Source organism: Miscanthus floridulus, chromosome 16 (genome assembly GCF_019320115.1).
Source record: "Miscanthus floridulus cultivar M001 chromosome 16, ASM1932011v1, whole genome shotgun sequence".
Lineage (NCBI taxonomy): Eukaryota > Viridiplantae > Streptophyta > Magnoliopsida > Poales > Poaceae > Miscanthus > Miscanthus floridulus.
This window is the reverse complement of record NC_089595.1, coordinates 62891266-62913681: the sequence shown is the minus strand read 5'-3', so window position 1 is coordinate 62913681 and position 22416 is coordinate 62891266. Positions and strand designations below refer to the sequence as shown.

The window sequence follows — 22416 nt, the reverse complement described above, 5'->3', positions numbered from 1 at the left end:
AGCTCACACTTCCATCCAGATCTGCAAAAATAATATCTTGTCAATACAAACTTAATTGAAATAGTATAATAAGCATGAAGCCAAGAGCTGCACTGAACAATCGAATAACTAATACTATTGAACAAAGAGCTGCACTGAATAACTGCTATCATCACAATTAGATCATGCTGCTGCCTGCTATTTGAACCCATTATCGTTGTGTAATTTCGTTCTCAAATGAGGAAAACAAGTAAACAACCGTTTTATTAATGTGGTAATTCTGCACTTGATTTACAAAACCTGCTACTACCGAAGCTATCAAGGACTTCGCAGCCACAAATGGTCTAGGACAACTTGAACACACGAGGGGGGCAATATGTGTTTACCCTGCCTTCTGCATTGTTCTTCGTTCGTTGCAGCACACGCTCAAATGCTGGCTTCCCAGTAGTCTCGCAAAGATCCAAACGCAGAACCAAATGCAACAGCCGCCGGTTGCCACCCCTTCAGCTGCATACGCGCGTATCAGATCAGTTACGAATACAAATTACTTGAGTTTGGAAGCTCGGTTCCGCACAGCAGGGAAAGGAAGAGAAGGGGTGGGCCGTGAGCATACCTGGTGGGTTCTCGTCGCCGGCGAAGATCCCGGAGATAGAGACCTCAGCACCGTGGGTAGGGCGACGGCGGCGGCTGCCCAGTCGTCGCCGCCGGCCTGAGAGAAATAGCGGCGGTCAGTGGAGGACCCAGCGGAGAGGACTACAACAGCGTTGGGCTAAAGAAGGGTTCGGCGGCGCCGGGTTAGATGCCCCACCACCACCAGCGCGGCATAAGGGGCTACCGCCGTCGCGGGCTCGCCCATGACCTGCACGCATCAAGGCCGCCGTCGCTCGCCCGCACAACCCTTCGCCACCTCGATGTTGCCTTAGTCGCGTACTGCGCATCAGTGGGCCGTCGCGGCCGCGCGCTTGACAGACACGCCCGCATTAGATGCCGCAGCCGCCAGCTGCGCGTATCCTACGCGTGCGCGCTCCGCCGCCATCATCACCACCCTGGCCTGAGCCACACGCTCAGCCATCTCACCGCTGCTGCTGGGGACGTCCAACATTGTCGCATGAGGAATGAGAGACGGCGGAGTTTTGCGTTTGGGTGTGCGGCGTGAGGAAGGAGAAGCAGGGAGCGGCGGCCGAAGGGGAGAAAGGAGAACGAGTGAAGACCAAGTGCTTAGGGTTTTTTCGGACAGCTTATATACGAGCTACTTTTGACCGGCTGAATCCTGATCGTACATCGTAGATCAACGGCTCAAATTGTTTAAGCATTCGGGTTTTCTTTTTGGGCCACTGTCGGGCCTCTGTTGCAGTTGGGGACTATATTTAATGTTTTCGATGGCCCAAGACTATTTAATGTTTTCTTATTTTTTAGTCATTAGACATTTTTTTAAAGTAAACTTTGTAGGATCATCTCTCTTACTGATATTATGCCTAGCAATGTTTGTGTTTTTAAGGGAACTTTTATAGGCTATTCACCCACTCTCTAGCCATCTAGGGTTACATCGAGTGACCTTGATCGGATCGGGTTTGTTTTCTAGTTTGTTACAAAGAATTAGATCAGATTGATTGGCTGCTAAGTACATGTAGATGATGCCTTGTCTTCCAAGTCGTTGGGATACCCCCTCCAGGTTTGGCCTCCATAGTGATCTACTTAGCCCACCCCGTCCTAGTTGGTTGTTTATCCTTGCAGTGAGGGTATACAAGGCCCATAGTATCAATAGTACTGGACCAAGCTCTATATATATATATATATATATATATATATATATATATATATATATATATATGAGATCTTGTTGTCGTCGATGTGTGTAATGCCCCCTCAGTCAAAGTCACTAGACTCTTGCAAACTTTTATTTTTGCAATGGATAGACTATATTACCAACTTGAAATGTATTGTGATGCACATATGCATCGGAGTTATCATTTGTTTGATCAGTAGATTGGTTGAAGTTGGTGAGGTGTTAGAATTAGGTGAAATTTGGTAAAGAATGGTAATGGTTTGAAGCTTGTGAGTTTGATTGGATCATGAATTGCAGGGAACAGGTTCATATAGCCTCTTGTACATTGATCAGTGTCTCTTCAAGTTATCGTTGGCCAAAAGTTTGCCCATATATTGAATACTTGAATTGCTCGTGCTGTCAAATGGGTGGTTATGGATCTAAGAAGAACTGTCATTTTATCTTATTTATTACTGCTGACCTTCTTAACTAGAATTAGGAATCATTATGTGGATCTCAAAATTTTGTCCTACTTTTTTTGTCCTCCTACTTTGACCATTGTGTTGTATTTTTTAATTTATCTCAAGAAAGAAACTTCATTCTCCAGGATCGGTGATATGATATCATTTGTATTCTATTTCTGAGAACTAGGTATTATTTTTTTGATTCACTAAATTTGGTGGGCACGTAAGGCATGGGGAACACAACTGTAGTATGAATTGATCACATAATAAGCATAAAACAGTTTAATTATTAGCAACATCAACTATAAAATGTTAGCGATATGACATAACTGAGTTGATTCGACTGCAAACATAACTACACAAATGGAGAGCTATTAAATGCACCAAGTAACATATAGGAATAGAAAATAATCACAATTGGTCAGGCATATATGTCCACATCCATACAAAATCAAATGGACTATCTGACAGGAAGAAGCAACTACTTTGTATGATGGTTGACACTGTTCTAGGACTCGGAAGACTCATTTTTCCAACCTTAAGAATCCATATAATATCTATGGTTTCATCTTAAAGATTGCTAAATGTTGGCATAGCAAAGCCAAAAGATCTATTTTCATATATTGGTATTGTGCTGAATTAGTCCTTTTGGAGCGCCCTTTCAGTGTTGTTTCTTCTCAGACAACATTGGGATCTTAGAGATAAGCTTGGCATCAATCACTTTGTACTGCTTTTTTATCTCAATAAGGGCCTTCTCACCCACAACATCAACTTGATCTTCGTACTTCTCATACAACATGGGAAGTGTGTATGCCATCAGGAAAACTGCAAAATTGCGATCACTTTCAACATTTGCCGAATGAACAATGATCCATAAAAGTACAAAGATGATTGTATACACAATACTGTGCTTGGATATCTATATTTTATCCTAATATACAAAATATGATTTTTTGAATGTAACATGCAGTCTATAAGTAAAAAAGTTCATGTCGGCGCTTCATCCAATTCCTATTTTCCAGATGATTCATGAAGAGGAGGTAGAAAAACCAGATATTCTAGTTTGATTGTTTCACACTGATTTCAAATCAAAAAACTTAGTATGGTGTATCACAATGTTTGATATGATCAAAATTATCTCTTGATTTAAGAATTAAGAGACCTTTTTTAGAAGAAAAAAAAGTTCTCGCATCTAATGCCACAACCATCTAACTCTTACGGTTTTCAGTTCAATTGTTGATCAACAAAATGAGGGAGAGAGCACACATAAATGGGATGCTACATCGGAAGAGAAAATAAAGAAAAAATTATATCCTCCTATTTTGTTGTTAAAATGTGATCAATAAATTTAGAAGAGCCTATGAGCACTTAGGCCTTAGCATGTTGTTGTTTTACTCTTAAAAGTACCTATGCAGATATTCATAGACCAAGTGGCACAATCATAAAACTGACAGTTCAAACTTAATCACATTTCACACTTTGTTTTTGTATATGCAAGAAACTCTTTATTTTGATTGTAAGTACCGGAATGCAATCAAAATTCGTTTATATTTTAGTGCATTATTTAAATTATTTATTCAATCAAAGTAATTTATATAAAGTACTATGCAGCGTAGATTTTAAGAAGGCATTAATATATTGTGGTGTAGATAAGGAATTTACTAGTGTAAGACAGAGTCAAGAAGCTGAAGCAGCTTCCAACTATGGAAATGAACCACAGCACCGCAATTGTCTGCCAAAAAAGGAAGGATATAATAAAAAAGCTCAGCATCATCTTAATTAAATCAGAAAAAAAAGAGGTGGTAGAAATCAGGCTAATTACCATCAGATATGTTTTCAAATCTTTTCCAGAAGCAACATTGCGCAATGTATAGAAAGCCTCATTGATTTCTTTCCTTGCAATATGAGCTACCTTCAGGCATTGAACTTCAGATAAAATGACCTCTGGGAACTTTGGAGGAGACCTGAAAAAACCTGAAGACGTCATATTATCTCCAAAGATGTAACCATATCAAAGCTAAAAACTACACAAATCTTCTGTGCAATATGTACAGGTGAACAATTATTAGGCAATTCTTTGCATTTGGTGTAACAAAGAACCTTGCTCAAATTAAACAGAGTATGACTTGAATAACTAACATTTAAAATACTATGAAAATATGTTTGCTTAACACATACGGCAATATGACTATTTTTGGGGTTCTTCAACAAATAAAAAGCAAAGTAGCGGATTTGTTTGGTTTCAAATTAAAATTAAGGACCAAATTAAAAGGCTAAGAATACTGGGAGGAACATAAGCGATGACCTGTTGACAAAGGATGCAGCATTGGACCAGACGAACCAGACGGTGAGAAACACAATTAGTGCGTGGCAGAGGAAGGTAAGGAGGTGGTAGCCGATGCCCTCAAATAGTAGCCAGATCACAGTGACCCCTGCCAAGATGCTCCCGGATGCCTGTTTGTTCCTCCACAGCACAAGATCGGCGCCTAAATCAAAAGGAATATTAGATGCCATTGTCATCCGTGGTTGTCGCACACCTTATAGATTGACAAAAGTTAAAAAAACAAAAAGAACTGACAAATTACACAAACAATATATGGTTTATTGTGTCAATTCATGTTTCAAAAGACATAGTGTTCCCTTCTTTTTTCTATAAAGAAAACAGTTGGGAACAAAATTCACAAATTTCTCCCTTCCTAACTTATGTGTACCTTTGCCTCCTCCGAGAACGTGATGCAGTGGATGTTTCCTCCCGAAGAGCTTCTTCTTCTTAGACTTCTTGGGCTTCTTGTCATCATCTGAGTCTGAAGAGGAGGACGACGATGAGTGCTTGTACTCATGGATCTTCTCGATGATCTTCTCTAGGAGCGAGCCGTGCTCTTCACTTTCGGACATCATTCCCTACCCTGACTTCCCTCACAAGACATGTAAACTGAGTTAAAAATCTAAACACACCCATCTACCAAATATCATAACTGCGACCATGCACTACTATAAGTCGAGACATAACACCATGATCTTTAGATTGTAACACCCACAAAAGTCACAAAATCTTAGAAAAGGAGATAAAGACCGATGTAATGGAAGGACTAATGAATGACCTATTTTTATGAAGATCAAGATCACTTACATCCACAAGTGGATTTATTTAATGACTCTCCTGTCGCCCCTTCCCCCTCTTCTTGCAGTTTATTTTTGATTTCAGTTCTGGGTCTCTATGGCTTTACCTTCTTCTCTATCGTTGGGATGGAAACCGAAATTGAAGGAGGCTGCATCGTAGATATAATGGTGCGGAGCCAAAGGCGGGGACAATCGCAAATAGCAACCGATCCCTCATTACTCTGCAAATGTCTAAACATGCAGAAGCCTACCTCCTGCCCTCCTGCGTGTATCCATTGTAACAATATGTTGTATTATTAGCCATGCTCTAATATACGTAGTAACTTCAACCAATCACAACTCCTATTGTGCTTCAAGTTATTGCCACTGAACTTCCTCCCTTCCACCCACGTCTGAGCTCAAATTCTCGATATATACAAACCACGTCTACATGCAACCGCACAGCTTATTCACGCGCTGTGATTGGTCACATGCATATCGGGTGTGTGCCCGAACCAGCATGCATGTCAGTGGAAACGTTTAGTATGTCGTAGTGAGGTTGTTTTTTTTTACCTCGCTCCACTGCTGTAGTGCCGGTGCCTCGCTTCGCTGGTAGTATGCTTGCCTGGCAAGTGGTCGCTTCTCCCTAATCTCACAGGCGTTATAAATGGATGAAGAGATGCTGCTCACATGCATGTTGACATAGAGAGAGAAGCCCTCCCTGTCCACTGGTCGAGGATGCCCCGAGAGCCCCACCAGCAAAGTGCAAATTAAAGGAGCAACGCCAGCTACCGGGGCGTGATGATGGGGTGCGGGGGTGGCGAGTGCAAGAGCATGACTGGAGCGGCTGCTAGCAGGGCTATGGGTGACGACACGTGGCACAAGGCAAGCGAAGCGAGTGGCAACAGTTGCAGCTACGTCACAGTCGAGGCGAGGCGGCTGTAGGGCGGCGCACCTGAGGCTTGGCAGTGTTGGAGGCCAAGGGCATGGTGGCACATGCAGGCCCACAGTCAGACATCAAGAGAAACTCGTCGGAGTTGAAAAAGAAACATGTGACATGATTAAGAAACTCGTCGAAGTTGAAAAGAAACAGGTGAGGATGGAGGCAAAATCGTTCATATAAATGTACGGTAGGTGTTAGTCGGGTCTTCAACAATGGCCCAAATAACTACGAAATGAAGGAGAAGTGGATTTAAAATTCCCCCCTCTAAATAAGATCTAAACATGTATGTGGACCAAAGATATCGCGGGTGTATGTAACAGTGTATTTTATATATAATAAAAAATATAATGGTATGATTTTAAATAGTTGAACAATATATATATTTGTGGGAATCTCCATTTGTAATGGTATGAATCAAATTCATCCTTTCTTCATCCTCTTCTATCCTAGGCCACTGTCGTGGCTACTCCCCTCCCACCCGTGCTGCCTCACTCCCCTATCATGACCCCGCTAGGGTCTTGCCTTCTTTGTCCTGCACTGCTACTTATCGTTTAGGTTCAGCTGTATTTCACTTTTTTTCTTCAGCTGACTTCTTTCTCATCCTTGCCGCTGTTGCAGCATCCGCTGCACTTCCATTTCTATCCTCCGATGCCTGCTCTACCACTTAGCCTTGAGTTAACACCACCCGCTTGACCATTGGCGATGCCACTTGTCCTATTTGGAACATGTGGCTGCGGATCTGTGACTCCACCAACGGCACAAGGGAGACAACCACTGTCCGCTGGCCATACAAACCATAGGTTTGGGAGTACTTTGAATCCGCTGCCGCATCCACCCAATGGCATGACTGACGTTGGGAGCCCTGGTCACCCTCCACCTCCCATTCCCCCTTCCGCACCCATATAGACACCACACACAATAAAAGCGAGGAAGAGAGCTTGCTACTTGAATCCTATCGATCTAGTTGGGACGCTGTCAATGAGATATCGCTGATAGTTCACCAAGGGGTATACCCATGATGGTAGATTGTACGGAGAGGTGCCCGTGAACATGAACTAGATGGCAACAAAGACATAAGATTTAGACAGGTTCGGGACATCAACTCGACATAATACCCTAATCCTGTGTTCTGTTGGTTTGTATTGGCTATCTGATATGATTGAATGATTTTCGAGGGGGTCCTCTATCCGCCTTTTATAGCTAGGGGGTAGGGTTACAGGTCGGTTTGATCTAAGTCTAATCGGGTAAGCGATAAGCTTTACATGGAATCAAATATTCGGCATATCCTAACAGATTAATCGTCATCTTCAGGATATCTTCCGGAAGCCTTGCGGTGTACATCGACCAGTGCCATGCACCGTAAGTCTTGATGTCGTGGGATTGACCATCCCTAATGGTGCGGGCCATGTCCCTTGTCGAGGATACCCAGGGTTATATACCCCACAGCTAGTCCCCAAGCGTGTGGCAGAACCACCCAAAATATATGGCCCACATGCACATGTCATTATCCTAAAGACCTCTACACACGAGAGCCAGATAACTACGGTAGTCTGTCGGGTGTCCTCAGGAACCCCGAATCATCCACATTTTACAACTCATACATGATGAACCATGGAATTACCACAACATTACAACATTTGATACAAAAATAATTTACATCGGAGTGAGGAAGACTTATTAACATTAGGTTACAAAACATGTTGAAGTAAAAACTTAAGTTTCAAAAGGTGAGTAGTACTACAGAAGCAACTTAGGTGAAACACCTAAGGTAGAAGACATAGCCAGAACATGTCGAGCCCACCAACATGACCTCGATTAGCAGCATAAATCAGAACCTACAACAGGGGTTAACAAACCCTGAGTACTTGAGGGTACTCAACAAGTCTTACCCGACTAAAAGAAAAGACTCCAGGAGCATGCTAGCTTAAAGGAAAGTTTGAAGCAAGAATAACTTTTATAGAAAAGCTTACTATAAGTGAATCCTTACTTTCAATGTTTTAGCTTTGTATTAAGTTATTATCAGTATCCAATTTGCACTTGTTCTAAATTAAGCACTTCATAAACCATCTCATCTCATTTTATTTCATTTTTATAAGTAACCATGTTTCACTGATTAACTACATTGTATGGTGATGAGATCCTAACATATGGGTATGTTAAGCCTTGGGATCAATGGTTCCCGACCGAAGGGACCCCCGACTGACCCTTCTAGGATTGCCCAGGGGCTCGAGGGCTATACCCATAGGGTACGCTCGCGCGCACCGTCCGATAAAGAAACCTGACCGAGCCTAGGCATGGCGTAGCCTCCGCTTAGGGCTTGGGGGCTCGTCCAGGCCTCAAGCTCCCGATCGATGACACGATCAAGCTCGGGCATTGGCTCTTGCCCAACTTGCAACGCCAGCTAAGGCCCAAGCACAAGAAGACAAGCCCCGAGCCATTGAGGCTCGGGGTCTCCCAGACACCGCGCACGGGGCGTGGCCTTACAGGCCACTTCCATGATAGGGTCACGCATGGGGCATGACACAAGAAGACAAGCTTCCCACGGCCTCCAGGGGCTGAGCGGCCTTTGGGCCTGCATGTCAGCCCCTAGAGCTGACCTCCTTCGCCACTAAGAAAACTCTAGAAGGTCCATCTAGGGGAGGCCGGTCCATGCCAACACAGCCTGACACGCAGAGTGTTAGAACAGAGCAGCCGAATGATGCCCAAGGCTTCTTCAACTCCATGACACCACCACGGTCCATAGAGTGCCGCAGTAAGACCCTCCTAGACTTTGGCGCATGTAGACCATAGGCTCATCTCCCTAAACCGCAATGTACCCAACCTATCTCATTATATAAGGGATATGGTCTGACCTAGAGGGGGGAGGATGATCCACAACAGACCATTCCATTCCTCATTCCATCCACTGCTGCTCAGCACCGAGAGCAGGGTAACCTAGAGAAGGGCATCGAGTGCTCCTCCACCGTATCCCATCGTCTTCCTCCTCTCCGATGAAGGGAAGGCTCCACCAGTGGTGAGTCAACCTTAGGATTAGCATGGAGTTAACCCCCTACCAGATCTCTCAGTACACTCTATTATAACCCCCCCCCCATTTTAGGTGCTTTTGAGTACAAGGATCATCAGTTGCTGGACACAAGGCATCGATTGGCCCAAACTAGGATAAACCATTGTGTCCTCTCTGTGATTCTTGTGTTCTTGAGTCCACCCGAGCTACTGGAGACCCGTACTCTAACACCGACTTGAACAACTATGCTTGCCGTAGTTTTGACCCCACAACAGCTGGCGCGCCTGGTAGGGGATAGCGTTAAGTGCGATTTAGGCACTATGGTGGCCGGAGCCACCTGCCTCATCGCCGGAGCAAGCACCGCCACCCTAAACAGCGACGTTCGCTTCCCTAGCGAGTTCTTCATCACAGCCGGTGCCTTCGTCCTAGGCCAGGTCCTCAACTTCAGGAGCCTATCCTATGTTGTCGACTACTACGGCGAGCTTCATTCGCTTGATGGGGCCACGTCGGTGAGCAACTAGCTCCTGGCGTTGCCTCCTCCACCAAGACTTCTAGGAGCAGATCTTGAGGTCCTGGCCTGATAGATCCGGCATGGTCTAGGTCCAAGCCCCACCATGTCGGACTGGTGCCAGATGTTTTACATGCTGGCCAACATCCACCACTACATCACCACTGGTGAGGTGCTCCCGCCACATGACCGCTTCTGGTAATACCACCCAGACCTATTCTTTAGGATCCAAAATGCGGCGACATCCTTCTAGCTAGAGCTAGAGCACGACATGAGCCATGACATGCCAAGAAGCGTCGTCCTCTCTAGCACCGCAGGGTGGGACGTCCCCTTGCTATGCACCTTCCTTGAGATCCTCTTGGGGAATGACCTAGAGTATGACTCCGACGACATCAACTATAATGCCCCACCACGCATGTGCTACCACATCGATGGTGAGGTTCTGCCTGAGGAGGCACCTGAGCTCACGCCACTAGACCAGAGTCCCCACAGCCGCATGATCTACCTTCAGGAGAAGGTGAATCACCTATGGGCTCGACAGGTGGACCTAGAGGCCACTGAGGCAGAGCTTGAGTGCCAAAGGTAGGACTTTGTGCGGCAATAGGCTACGCAGCCCCCCAGCAACCACAACGATGCCTACATGGGGGCTCCCAACACTCTATGCTTCCCCCGAGCGGCCTACAACATGGCTGGTGCCGCCTGCTAGCTGGAGGACATCTCCAACATGCCAGACCCAAAGACCAATGAGCGCCTGCATGAGGCAAAGCGGCTTCTCCATGTCGCCCTCGAGTAGCAGGCCAAGAGTTCTGCCTCCCAGTGTCGCGCCATGCTCTCTAGGCCATCCTAGCTGATGACCACTGCCAATGGGGATAGCTTCGACATGCATGTCCTACCGATGGATGCGAGCAGCAGTGACTCCTCTAGCAGCAGCTCCGGTCATCCATGGACCAAGGGCACCAAGCCTTGACAGGGGCAAAGGTGCGAGCCTTCTCCTCGATGTCCTCTCGTGGACCACCGGGTCAGCGAGGACCACGATGTCCATGACACCATTGAGGCTAGGCACCACTCTCAGGCATAGTCCTTCACTCCTGAGCAGAGGGGCAAGGGCACCACCATGGATCACTTCGGCCCGTAGGTGTTAGAATGATGGTGTGGTGACCATGATGATCAAGTGCTTGGACTTGGAAAAGAAGAAAGAGAAAAATAAAAAGCTCAAGACAAAGGTGAAACTTAATATGAGCTTTTTAGTTTGATGATAGAGACACTTAGTGAGTGTGATCACATTTAGAATAGATGGTCGTACTATTAAGAGGGGAGCTCTTATCGGATAATTCGATCATCTAGTGCCACTAGGTGTTAGAATACATGCATATGCATTTAGGCCTAGTGCACAATCGGTGAGAAGTGAATAGCCTTTGAAAAATGATTGTAAAAATGCTTACACACTTGCACGTGATGGTAAAACACTTAGAGTGTTAGCACATTTGCAAAGGTGGTGAGAAAGGTAAAGAAAAGGAGGCATTGCTAGGTTTGGGGTGTTGCCATGGGGGCACTGCCACCCTCTATTCGGTGCACTGCCACCCCTGTGGCGGTGACCGGTAGAGGAGGCTGAGAGGGAGGTGTTCTAGGTGGCACCGCCACCACTTGTCCGGTGGCACCGCCACCCCTAGGCTGGTGCCCACCTAGACATAGCCGAGAAGGGATGGGGCTAGGGCTAGCACCAGAAGTGGCGGTGTGCACCGCCACATGCGCGATGATGCACAGCCATGGGCACTGTTACCCTGTCCTGGTGGCACCGCCCCTTTTCAACAGAGTGCGGGTGAACTAGAGTTGGGAACCACCACAGGCACGGCCACCCTTGAGCGGTGCACCACCCCATTTTTCCATCGAGCATGGATTTCAAGGTGTTGGCTAGGGTGGTACCACCACCCCCTATCCGGTGCCACCGCTGCCTATTCGGTGATCTCTAACAATCAAACTAGCCATTGGATTCGACCGTTGGAGGGCACCGCCACCCCATGTCCAGTGATTGCACCGCCGTGTCCGGTGCTCTCACAGAAAGCTACTCCAAAGGCTAATGGCTCTATTTGCTTGTGGGCTTATAAATAGAGCTAGTAGCCGGCCTTGGCCACTCTACTAGAACTTCCAACAGCTGCATACAACCTTTGAGAGCTAAGCACACCACTCCACTCACTTGCACACTTGATTTCATCATCTTGAGTGAGATTGGAGAGCCTCTAGTGCATTGCTTAGTGTTTAGCATATTGTGGCACTAGTTGGGCGATTTGGACTGGTGGAGTTCTTGTTACTCTTGGTGTTTGCTGACACCTAGACACCACGGTGATTGGTGGATCATTGAGAGGCTATTGGTGATTGTTGTCGGCTCCGATCGTCGATATTGTGAGGGGTTCTTGTGCCTTTCCCGTGGGAGATCACAAAAGGGAACTCTAATGGATTGCGCGTGGCTTGTGTGATCCTCATTTTGTGTTGGTTGTGTGGCACCCTATTGAGGGTTTGGCGTGTGATGCCAATTAGTGTGTGAACCTCCAAGTAAGAGAATCGCCACAACGAGGACTAGCTTGTCGGCAAGAAAGTGAACCTCGGTAAAAAATCATTGTGTCATTATTTGATTCTGAGGTGATTGGTCTTCATTGGTATTTATTCTTATGATTGATTGGCTCCTTTGGTGATTGGCTCATTCCTCTACACGGTGGTATAACACTACATCCTTCCCGCGCATTTACATTTCTTAGTGTAGCTTGGCCCTTTAGTGTAGCTAGTTTTGAGGGCAAGCAAGAGTCGTGTCTAGTGTTTAGTGAGGCTCTTTAGTTAGTCTTTGATAGCTCACTAATTTAGTGTAGTGACATAGCCTTTAAGTGCTTATAGACAGTAGCAACTAGAATTGTGGTAGGTGGCTTGTATTCTTAGTAGGCTAGCACAACATTCGCTTCGCCTCATATTTGTCTAACCACTTTGTGTAGTGTTGTTGTAGAAATTTTTATAGGCTATTCACCTCCCCTCTAGCCATTAGGACCTTTCACCACCTAAAACCGCCTATGCATGCCGCCATGCAACCACCGGAGCAAGGTGGGCCTGAGATGCGGTGTTGGGGGTGCGGGCGCACCTAGGGTGCGGGCACACCCTAGCTAGCCTCGCTGGCCACCGCCTTGCTCTAGTGGGCTGCTGGCTAGGCCGTGTTGCTCCCCCGGTGGTGCCCAACCCAGTTTTGGCATGTAGGTGGGCTTTTCCATTTATTTCTCTTGCGCACTTCTGCTTTACGTTTTCTATTTTGTGCCTTTTGCTTTGTTTTCCACTTGTATTCAAATGTGTGCCCTATTGAACATGTGTCTTCCAATACAAGTGGAACTGTGTTAAATGTAAATGCATATGTGTCAAAAGTTTGTTTATTTCTCTTGTTTTGGATAGTAATTGGCGGTCGGATATTATCGTTAAGGACCGCCAACAAATCCCCTAAGCTTAACCTTTGCTCATCCCGACCAAATAGCTAAGTATTTGGTTGTTGATCAGGAGTTGCTACTGTATCGAATATATTTCATAAGTGCCATGCCTATAACCAAGTATTCTTCCACAATTCAAATAAGTCAACATTTTTTTATCCACCCTTTACCTTGATCCCTGTGGGGCATATAGCTTTTCCAACTTCTTGGGTGGTTGCAAGATAGAACGGTTATAATAGAATTACCATTCATTCATTCTTTGATTGACCATCTATCCGGAGGTTTTATGAATTTTGCAAAACAAATGTAAGTTCCTCAAATGATTATTTTGATTGCTCAAATGTGTATGAAAACCTCACCAAGGCATTTGATATCTTGCCTTCTTTTCATATTCTACCACTAAAGGCTTTGAGTGGAGCTTTGGGTAGGTATGAAAGTGGGGCATACTTGCATCACATATTTTGCTAAGTCAAAAACCTGACCTCAAGGAGATGCAAGTCATACACTTTGATCAAGACATGCAAGTGTGTTGAATTTTTATAACTTCCTAATGCTAAAATATTTTTGGTACTCTTTTGAATCATGAATCTATCTTTTTGAATGAATGCCTTTTTCTGATAGTATGGGCTATCTTTATTTCTTTTTTCTTTCTTTTCTTTTCATCATGCTCTTTGGCATGCTCTCCTTTTTTTCTCTCATGCCTTTTTGGTATGGATATTTTTCTTTTCTTTCTTTTTTTAGCATAGCCCATACTTTTCTTTTGGCATATGAAACATTTTGGAAGAGAGACTCAAGATAAAAGAATGGAGTAAATATTTGGTGGACGGAAAAAGCATGTTTTTACGTAACTCTCAGCATAAGAGTTAGCATTTTATTTATGGGTGTATATGTGTCTTGATCATGGGCTCATGACGAGAATCTCAATAAGGGTCACAACAATTTGACAAAGCTCATTGCAGTAACAAGTAGCATATGACTAAGGTTTGAATTTGAATCATGTCATACGGCCTTGGTAGGTATTCATAATCATTGGGAAACTTTGAATGTTAGTATTTTTGAAATTGAAAACTCCGGATGTCTAATCTCTCTTAGAACAAAATCATAGCAAATTCTATTTGTACCATATCATAACTCGCAACAACTTAGAAAAGGAGCATGCATTTGCAACCCACAAGTTTTCAAGTTTTTTTAGGATGAGACATTTTAGCCAACAAACTTAAATATTGGGGAATACTAAGTTACAGCCTAGGCACAAATGAATTATAGATAGAGCAACTATTCATCATTTCAATATAGGAGAAATTAAACATTTCTTAAAACACATATGAGAGTGAAATAAATATTTTTGGTATTTTTATCATATTTCATTTTTTGGTATTTTTAATTTTTTGATGCTTTTTAAATGCTAATAAATAAATAAATGCAGAAAATAAATGCAATTTTTAAAAAATGCGGAAAAAGATACAAGGTACCTCTACGGGAGTGCTCCCTCAAGCTAGCTCATGGCCTATGGTCTGAGATATGCTTAGTGATGACTCCGAGGTAGATTATTTTATTGCATATGATTTTATTTATAGGTTTATACTTTTTGTTTATCCTACCCATGTTTATTATCAGCAGTTTTGGTCCAATGATCAAACTTGGCGTCTAATCAAGGTAGGCTAATCAACCTAAGCACCATACTTAATTTGAAAAGCCTATGAAAATATGATCGATCAAAAACCATATTTCAAACCAAAACATAGTTACATAGAACATGCAAGGATAACTAGAATTTATTTTAATGGTAAGAAAGATGAACTTAAACTTTTTATTTTAGCATAACCAATGCATAAACTAAGTTTTGAGCAATTATTTAATTATAAAGGATAATTACCGATTTACCTTCGGCAAGGGCTCATCTTTTAAAGTCCAATGAGCAGGACTCTTCTCCCTTCATTTCTTGCTCGAAGATGGTACATTCGTGACCGGAGAAGTGGATGCGGATGACTGTACTTTCTTTGGTTTCCACACCATTTTGTTTGATTTGGGTGATGTGGAGGTGGACTTCGGAGCATCTCCCTTTTGTTTCCACACCGTTTTCTTCCTTGGTGGTGTGGGAACAACCTTTGGTGTTTCTTCTTTTTGTTTTGGGTTGTTCTTTTTTTGCTCTGGCCTCTTTTTATTTTCTTAATTTTTCTTGATGAGGTTGTCCACCAGTTGAGGTTGTATCTCAACCTCCTTTATTCCTTGTGGATTTGGCCCATACTTGATATGGATCATGGAGCATTGCTCTTGCCTGGGCCAAAAGTCAAACTTCTCTTCTTTGCCATTGATGTTGAAGTGGATTTCTCTGGCTCCAACATCAATCTGTGCTCCTGCAGTGCTGAGGAAGGGTCGCCCAAGGATGAGGGGCGATTCCTTCATAGTTTCCATGTCCAACACCACAAAATTGACTAGGACGAAGTAACCTCAGATTTTCACCAGAATATCTTTAGCAATCCCTATCGGATAGCGGACCACTAAGTCTGCCAGTTGGATCATCATTGGTGTGGGCGCTAAATGTGTAAAGTTTAACTTGTCAAACATGACTTTGGGCATCATGCTGATGCTAGCCCCTAAGTCGCACATGGCATGATCAAATTGTTGGGTGCTAATGGAGCATGTGATGGTGGGGCACCCAGGATCCTTTTTCTTTTCAGGTAGATAGTTGAGTATAGCAGTGCTACACTCTTCCATTAGTTTTACGACCTCCGTGGATGGCAATCATCGCTTGTTGTTGATGATATCTTTGATGTACTTTGCGTAAGAAGGTACATGTAAGACGTCCATTAGGGGGACACCCACATGTATCTTCTCTATCATCTCGACAAAATGAACAAATTGCTCGTCCATGGCTTGCTTTCTCTTCCTTGTAGGAAACGACAAGTAGCTAGTGTCAATGAAGTCTTGCGGTGCCGTTTCCTCTTCTTCTTGGTATTTTTGTGTTTTCATTGATGAAAAAGATCCTTCCTTTTGTTGCCCTTGTGCTTTTCCTATTTTATTGTTAGGGTTTGGTGGATCATGAGTGGACTTACAACCCCTCATGGTCACCGCATTAACTTTTTAAAAGAATTCTCAGGTTGCCACAGGGTTTTTCCTTCATTATTAACAGGTAAAGCAGCATCAATTTGAGCTAATTGTGTTTCGATCATTTTATTAAAACTCAACTAATTCTTAACAGAGCAAGATAGACCTTCTATTTTTGAGTTAATATTTTCTAGCATTTTGTTGTTATACATCAACTTTTTAGTTAAACTTTCATTTATTTTAGCTTGGCCTAGGACCAAGTCTTTCAAGGAAGGTTGATTCGAATTGAAATTGGAGTTGAAGTTCGAATTACCTCCTTATGGGCGAGATTGATTGTTCCACCCGTTATTGTTCTGCTGTCGAAACCCGTTGTTGATGTATGATGCTTCTTCACGGGTCTTGGAGCAGTCGTTCCCCAAGTGGCCGACCTCTCCATATACCTCACATGTCATATGTGAGTCCATGGCCTGGACGATGGCCTTTATTGCTTCTTTTTCGTGGGTCCTCTCATCCAGTCTCTTCAATAGCAAATCCATTTGTGTGGCAAGCATATCCACCTCCTTCATAGTATGCATGCCTTTTTGTTGTTTTCTTTCCTCCCCCAACTCTGATTGACCACCATCTTTTCAATGAGGGCCGTGGCATCGTTGATGGTGAGGGAAAGAAATGTGCCTCTAGCAGCGGCATCTACGTGCCCCTTCGACATGGACGTAAGCCCCTCGTAGAAGTTCTAGAGCATGAGTCAATTTTCCATTCCATGGTGCGGGCAGGCTTGGATGTAATCCTGCAGCCTCTCTCATGCCTCAGGGGATGGATTCCACTGAAGTCTGCTGGAAATTTGAAATTTTCCCCCATGGGGCATTGGTTTTGCCCATGGGGAAAATTTTCATGAGGAACACCAGTGGAACATTTGTCCCACGTGTTGATAGCTTCCTTCTCCTTATAAAACCACTATTTTACCATCCCTGCAAGGGAAGAAGGGAAACAGACGAAGTCTGATGCTAGCTTGTGGGACATCTTTAATGACGATAGTGTCACACAGCTTCAGGAAGTGTTGCGAGTGTGCACTTGCGTCCTCACTGGACAAACCATAGAACTGGTTTGCCTGCACCATCGTGTTCAGGCCAGTGCGCAGCTCGAAGTTTCCATTGCTCGTGTGACAGCGGGCCCAACAGGGCACGTTGGCAACAGTGGGGGTGGAGTATTCACAGAGTGTCTTGGCCATAGCGGTAGTAGCGGATGGTGCGGGGGTGACCTGGTTCACTTGCTGGTGGAGTGATAGAAGAAGTGGTACGAGACCAGCTCTTTTTAGAAGTGCCTCTGGGTTTTCTGTGTAGTTATTCGGCAGGTCGAAACCACTCATACACTATCCTATTTTCATTCACAATAGGAAGAAAACAAGCAGAGTTAGCCTGCATAAACTATGGCTACCATTATATGCATGTGATTATGATCATGTCCTACTAGATTCTTTAACCTATGCCCTCCCCAATAATGATGCTAGAAATGCTTGTTGGCACTTCTTAGCAACACCACTAAGATTTGTGTTTCCTAGCGATGCCGCCAAGAAATACCTTGTACAATAGTTCTTAATGATTACAAAAATAATATCCGTAAGTGCACGGATCTATCGTTGTAGCATTTCACTTGGAAATATTCATGGTATCGTTGTTTATATTTTTCCAAAGGAGGGCAAGGTATAAGAGCCTAGCATGGATATGAACAAGATTACATACTTGCATAGTAAATCAATAATTCATGATAGGGGTAAAAATGATATATTCAGGATAGTGGACACACACTTGGACCAACCTCAAGGATAAAAGAGAAAACAAAGAATAAAAGAATGTTCCTAAGTGGAGCAGACATGTTCTAATATAGCCGTGCAAAGAATAGTTAAGGATCATACAAATTACATGATTAGAGCTAGAACTAAGTGTAAGATGCTCGGGGAGATCTCCGAGCACTAGTCTGCCAGCAAGCGCGAGAGACTTTAAGACTCCTACACAATACCCGAATATGGGGGATTACAAGGGATGGACAGGGCTGCCACCACCTGCCGCCTACCCTTCAACGGTGGAGTACTGTCATATCTGAAGGTTCCCGTGTACCCGAGCACCATGCCCGTGTACAAGAAAACTACCCATATCCCCAGAACTACGACCCTACCGATCGACAAGCAAGAATATGAGCAAACCCGAAGCAACGACGAACCGCCACCCCACTCCTAGCTCTACTTCTACTCATATAAGTCATATGCATGGTAAAGCATAAAGTTGCACATGTTAAGATCATAACACACAAACTATACGCTAGTTCATATATCAAGATTATAACATGAGAACTATACTCTAATTCTATAGCACAACTATATTTATAATACGAGAGCATGACTTTGGAAGAAATTCTCTTTGCATTCATACAAGTTTTGTTTCTTTTCTCCCAAGGGGCTAAGCCCTCCTTGATAGCTCTTGCTAGCTGCAAAATACTACTAAAACAAAAAGTGTACAGGTAGAGAAGTGGAGGTGCAGTGGCTCAAATATTGTGTGTCTTGAAGGAGAGCTACACCCCTCTTCTTATAGAGGCTAATGGTCGGTTTAGCGTAGATAAATTAGGAAACCACCGGAAACCGCCTATGCATGCCGCCATGCAACCGCCAGAGCAAGGTGGGCCTGAGAGGCAGTGCTAGGGGTGCGGGCGCACCCTGGCTAGCCCTGCTGGCCATCGCCTTGCTCCGGTGGGCTGCTGGCTAGGCCTGGGTTGCTCCCCCTGGTGGTGCCTGGCTCAATTTTGGCGTGTAGGTTGTAGGTGGGCTTTTTCATTTATTTCTCTTGCGCACTTCTGCTTTACGTTTTCTGTTTTGTGCCTTTTACTTTGTTTTCCACTTGAATTCAAATGTGTGCCCTGCAGAACATGTTTCTACCAATACAATGGGAACTATGTTAAAAGTAAATGTATATGTGTCAAAAGTTTGTTTATTTTTCCTGTTTTAGATAGTAATTGGCAGTCGGATATTATCGTTGAGGACCACTAACACCAAGGTCGATGGAGTCGGCGTATCGCTGAACTTCGTCAGTCGCCGGATCCAGCCCTGCATGGAAAGGGTGCACCTCGCGTACGAATTCTGGGACGAGGACTTCGTCCGGGAGGCGCCTGAGAGGATGGAAAGGGGCGAGATCACTATCCGCGCCTCAAAACTCTTCTCGTCTGACACGATAATAAAAAACAATGGGCAACCGATGGCATACAGCCTGGGAAACCCTCATCCGAAGGTAACTAAATCCAACTAGCTTAGCTAGTGTGAGTCTATTGCTGTAATTTATGCATCGTATCCTCAAATGTTTGCTGCACAGGACCGGGAGGTGTATGTCTCCAGCGTGCCAGACCACGCTTGGCTGACCGGAAAGGAGGGCAGAGGACGACAACCAGCGACCCCAGCATCAGAGGACACAGGATCAACAGGTCCTAATGGCGAGGAAGAAGAGGAGTCCATTCCTGATCGGTGCCAAGGACTTAGGAGTGGGAAGCAGCCGGTCCAAGAGGGGCCAGCCGACAAGAAGAGGAAAAGAGGTGCTGCAGCATCCTCTCATCCGCGGGGAGGTGTGCAATTCAAGCCGATCCGCCGGCAATACAGGGCGGCGTCGGATTCTGATGAAGATGAGGAGGACAGGGAGACGCTCAGGGAGAGGGCAGCATGCAAGGCTACCCCTGCTTCCCCCATTCCACTCACTGAAGTACCTAGCCCGACAAAAAGTGCTAGGCTAGAAGAAGAGACTGGTCGGCAGACCCAGAGTCCCTGCCGGCCATGGAGACGACGAAGTCCCTGAGCCTGGACAAGATGTTCCAGCTGGAGTAGCAGAGGCTATACACTGCATCACAGATTTTGTGGACAAGCAGAGGCTACACTGCAAAGCATATGCTACACTGCATCACAGATTTTGTGGAGCATAACCTTGCACACGCTGAAGAAGAAGAAGAAACCCATCCCAGGGAACAGAAAAAATCATGCAAAATTTACAAAACCATGTAGTGGAAAAGGGTAAGAGAAATAGGTACCATCTCTATGTGCCTTCTCGGTGAGCATCTTGGTGGTAACCACGCCATTGCCGAGATCGAACATGTTGATCATCCTCCCCAGGCATCCCCGGAAGGGCGCGAGAACCTGAAGGTCCTGCTTCTTTCTGTGCCTCTTATCCTGAACCCCTTTCATTCACAACTTCCTCCTGCAAATCAGAGCCATAACTCATCAGATTCCGTAATCACGTCGCCATCATGCTAGCAGTGACAGACATTTCAAAGTTTAAACCTTTTGAAGACAGATAGTGAGAGAGAAGAACCGGACAAGGCAGGAGCGGAAGAACGGAACAAAAAAATACAACAACTGATCAGCTGCGTCCAAAAAGCGGCTTCCACATCACGAAATCCGACGAGGAGGCAGTGCGGGAGCGCGAGGAATCAACACGTGAAGCGCGAACCCCCCCCCCCCCCCCCCCCCACACGCCTTGCTCCCCCGAGGACAAGAACAAATGTGCAAAGGACGGACGACAGGGAACTATGATGATGGGAGAACCGCAAACAGATCGACGGACGCCACGAGAACTCATTATCACATATTCACATTTCGCCCGCCGGCCCCCGGAAAAGGCCACAAGAAACGAACTAAAGCTAGCGGGGATAAAAAGATGCGCCGCGGGCGTGCAAAAGCTGCCGCTGCGGCTTTCTCTCTCTCCGCCTAGCTGCCTTTCTTTTTCGCTATGCAGGCTGCAAGGAAAATGGCTCCTCGATGCAGTAGCAATCTCCTCGCTTTGGCAGGAACTTGCAAGCTAACGCAGCGGGAACAGAGGGAAGGAAGGAAGGAAGAAGCTTTGCCAATGTCGCAACCACGCCGCGAAAGGCGGGCGATTTCCTACCCAACGAACCGAGGCGCTGTGTGCCCGCAGACGCGCCAAGAAAGCTGCGACGGCCGGAGCAGCTAGCTTGGGGCGCGGAGGAAAGGCGCCGGCCTTTTTATTTTCTTGCCCGCTCGAACGGACGGTGACGGACACAGGAAAAAGACCCGACCGAATCTCATCTCATCGGACGAGACGCAGCGGTGAACCGAATAATAAATTACGGAGTACATTACATGCAGACGAGAGAGCGGCAGGAATGGCGTGATTGGGACGGGCAGCGCGGAGCAGAGCAGAGGCGCATGTTACCTGGTCGGCGGAACGGAGCCGGCAACAACCGAATCGGGAAGGAGTAGGGACCGTGGGGGCAAGCCAAGCATCCCAAGCTTCATGAGACCGGTAGCACTGACCGTCGGGATAGGAAGCTCCGGCAGGCCGACACAAATTCAGGCCTTCCATTAGGCGGTCAAATCTGTAAGTATTGCTTTCATAGTCTGTTTCAATTTCTTTGGCTCTTGAAATACTAAGTAATCATCACCCCGCCCCTAGAGCCGATAAATGAAGGCAAGGTGCGTGGGTCAGCCTGGGCATTTCGGTTTAAACCAATAATTCGGTTCGGTTTATTCGGTTTCATAAAAGTTCGGTTTTTAAGAATGAGAAGCCGATCGGTTAATTAGAGAATGCAACACCGTCTATTTCGGTTTCGGTTTCTTACTTCGGTTTCTCGGTTTAAACCGAGAAAGCCGAGCCTACCTCCAGCCCTCGCAGTCGCTCGCATCCGCAACGCGTGGAGCTTCACCTAGAGTAGCAGATGCGCCGCCGGCTCCACCTTCCACTCGTACAGACCGCCGCCGCCTGCTCGCATCCGTGACGCGCCACCGCCGTCGCCTGCTCGCATCCGCGCGACGTGCCACCGCCGTCGCCTCCCGTCACGCCGTGGAGCAGCTGCGCCACGCAGCCACCGAGCACGCCTTCGCCTCGTGCCGCGCCCGTGCCGCCGCAGCTCGTAGTAGTCGCTTGTCCACACCTCGCCTCGCCCGCCGCCGCTTCTGCGCTCGCTAGAACACCTCGCAGTCGCGCCGCTGCTGGCTGGATTTAGGGTTTGGGATGGGGAGTCGGATGGGAGAGGGAGAGAGGCTAGAGGGAGTCAGACACTCAGACGGGTCACGGGGGGAGAGGGGAGACTGCGAGAGGGAGAGGGCTAAGGCCTCACGGACCTGCCTAGATAGGTACGTCATGGGCCTTGGTGGGCTGCATCG

At 45.7% G+C, this 22416-nt stretch overlaps 1 protein-coding gene and 1 non-coding gene across 6 annotated transcripts; one reads left to right on the top strand and one right to left on the bottom strand.

Moving 5' to 3' along the window:
• Positions 1-2564: 2564 nt before the first annotated feature.
• On the bottom strand, positions 2565-20628 carry LOC136514320 (reticulon-like protein B1). Of its 5 annotated transcripts, none has more exons than XM_066508303.1 (6): positions 20575-20628; positions 20325-20491; positions 4920-5118; positions 4514-4694; positions 3871-4172; positions 2565-3033 (listed from the first exon to the last, which is right to left on the bottom strand). In XM_066508303.1, the coding sequence occupies exons 3-6, from the start codon at positions 5104-5106 to the stop codon at positions 2870-2872; spliced, it is 834 nt and encodes a 277-aa protein (XP_066364400.1). In that variant the 5' UTR covers positions 5107-5118; positions 20325-20491; positions 20575-20628; the 3' UTR covers positions 2565-2869. The 5 variants fall into 5 exon arrangements, with proteins under 5 accessions (XP_066364400.1, XP_066364401.1, XP_066364402.1 ...); XM_066508304.1 differs by having other exon boundaries at positions 4920-5114; XM_066508305.1 differs by lacking the exons at positions 20325-20491; positions 20575-20628 and adding an exon at positions 5339-5496 and having other exon boundaries at positions 3871-3940; positions 4031-4172.
• LOC136514601 (small nucleolar RNA R71) lies at positions 17021-17129 on the top strand. Its single transcript, XR_010773755.1, has one exon. It is a non-coding gene; the product is annotated as a small nucleolar RNA R71 (small nucleolar RNA).
• Positions 20629-22416: the final 1788 nt, after the last annotated feature.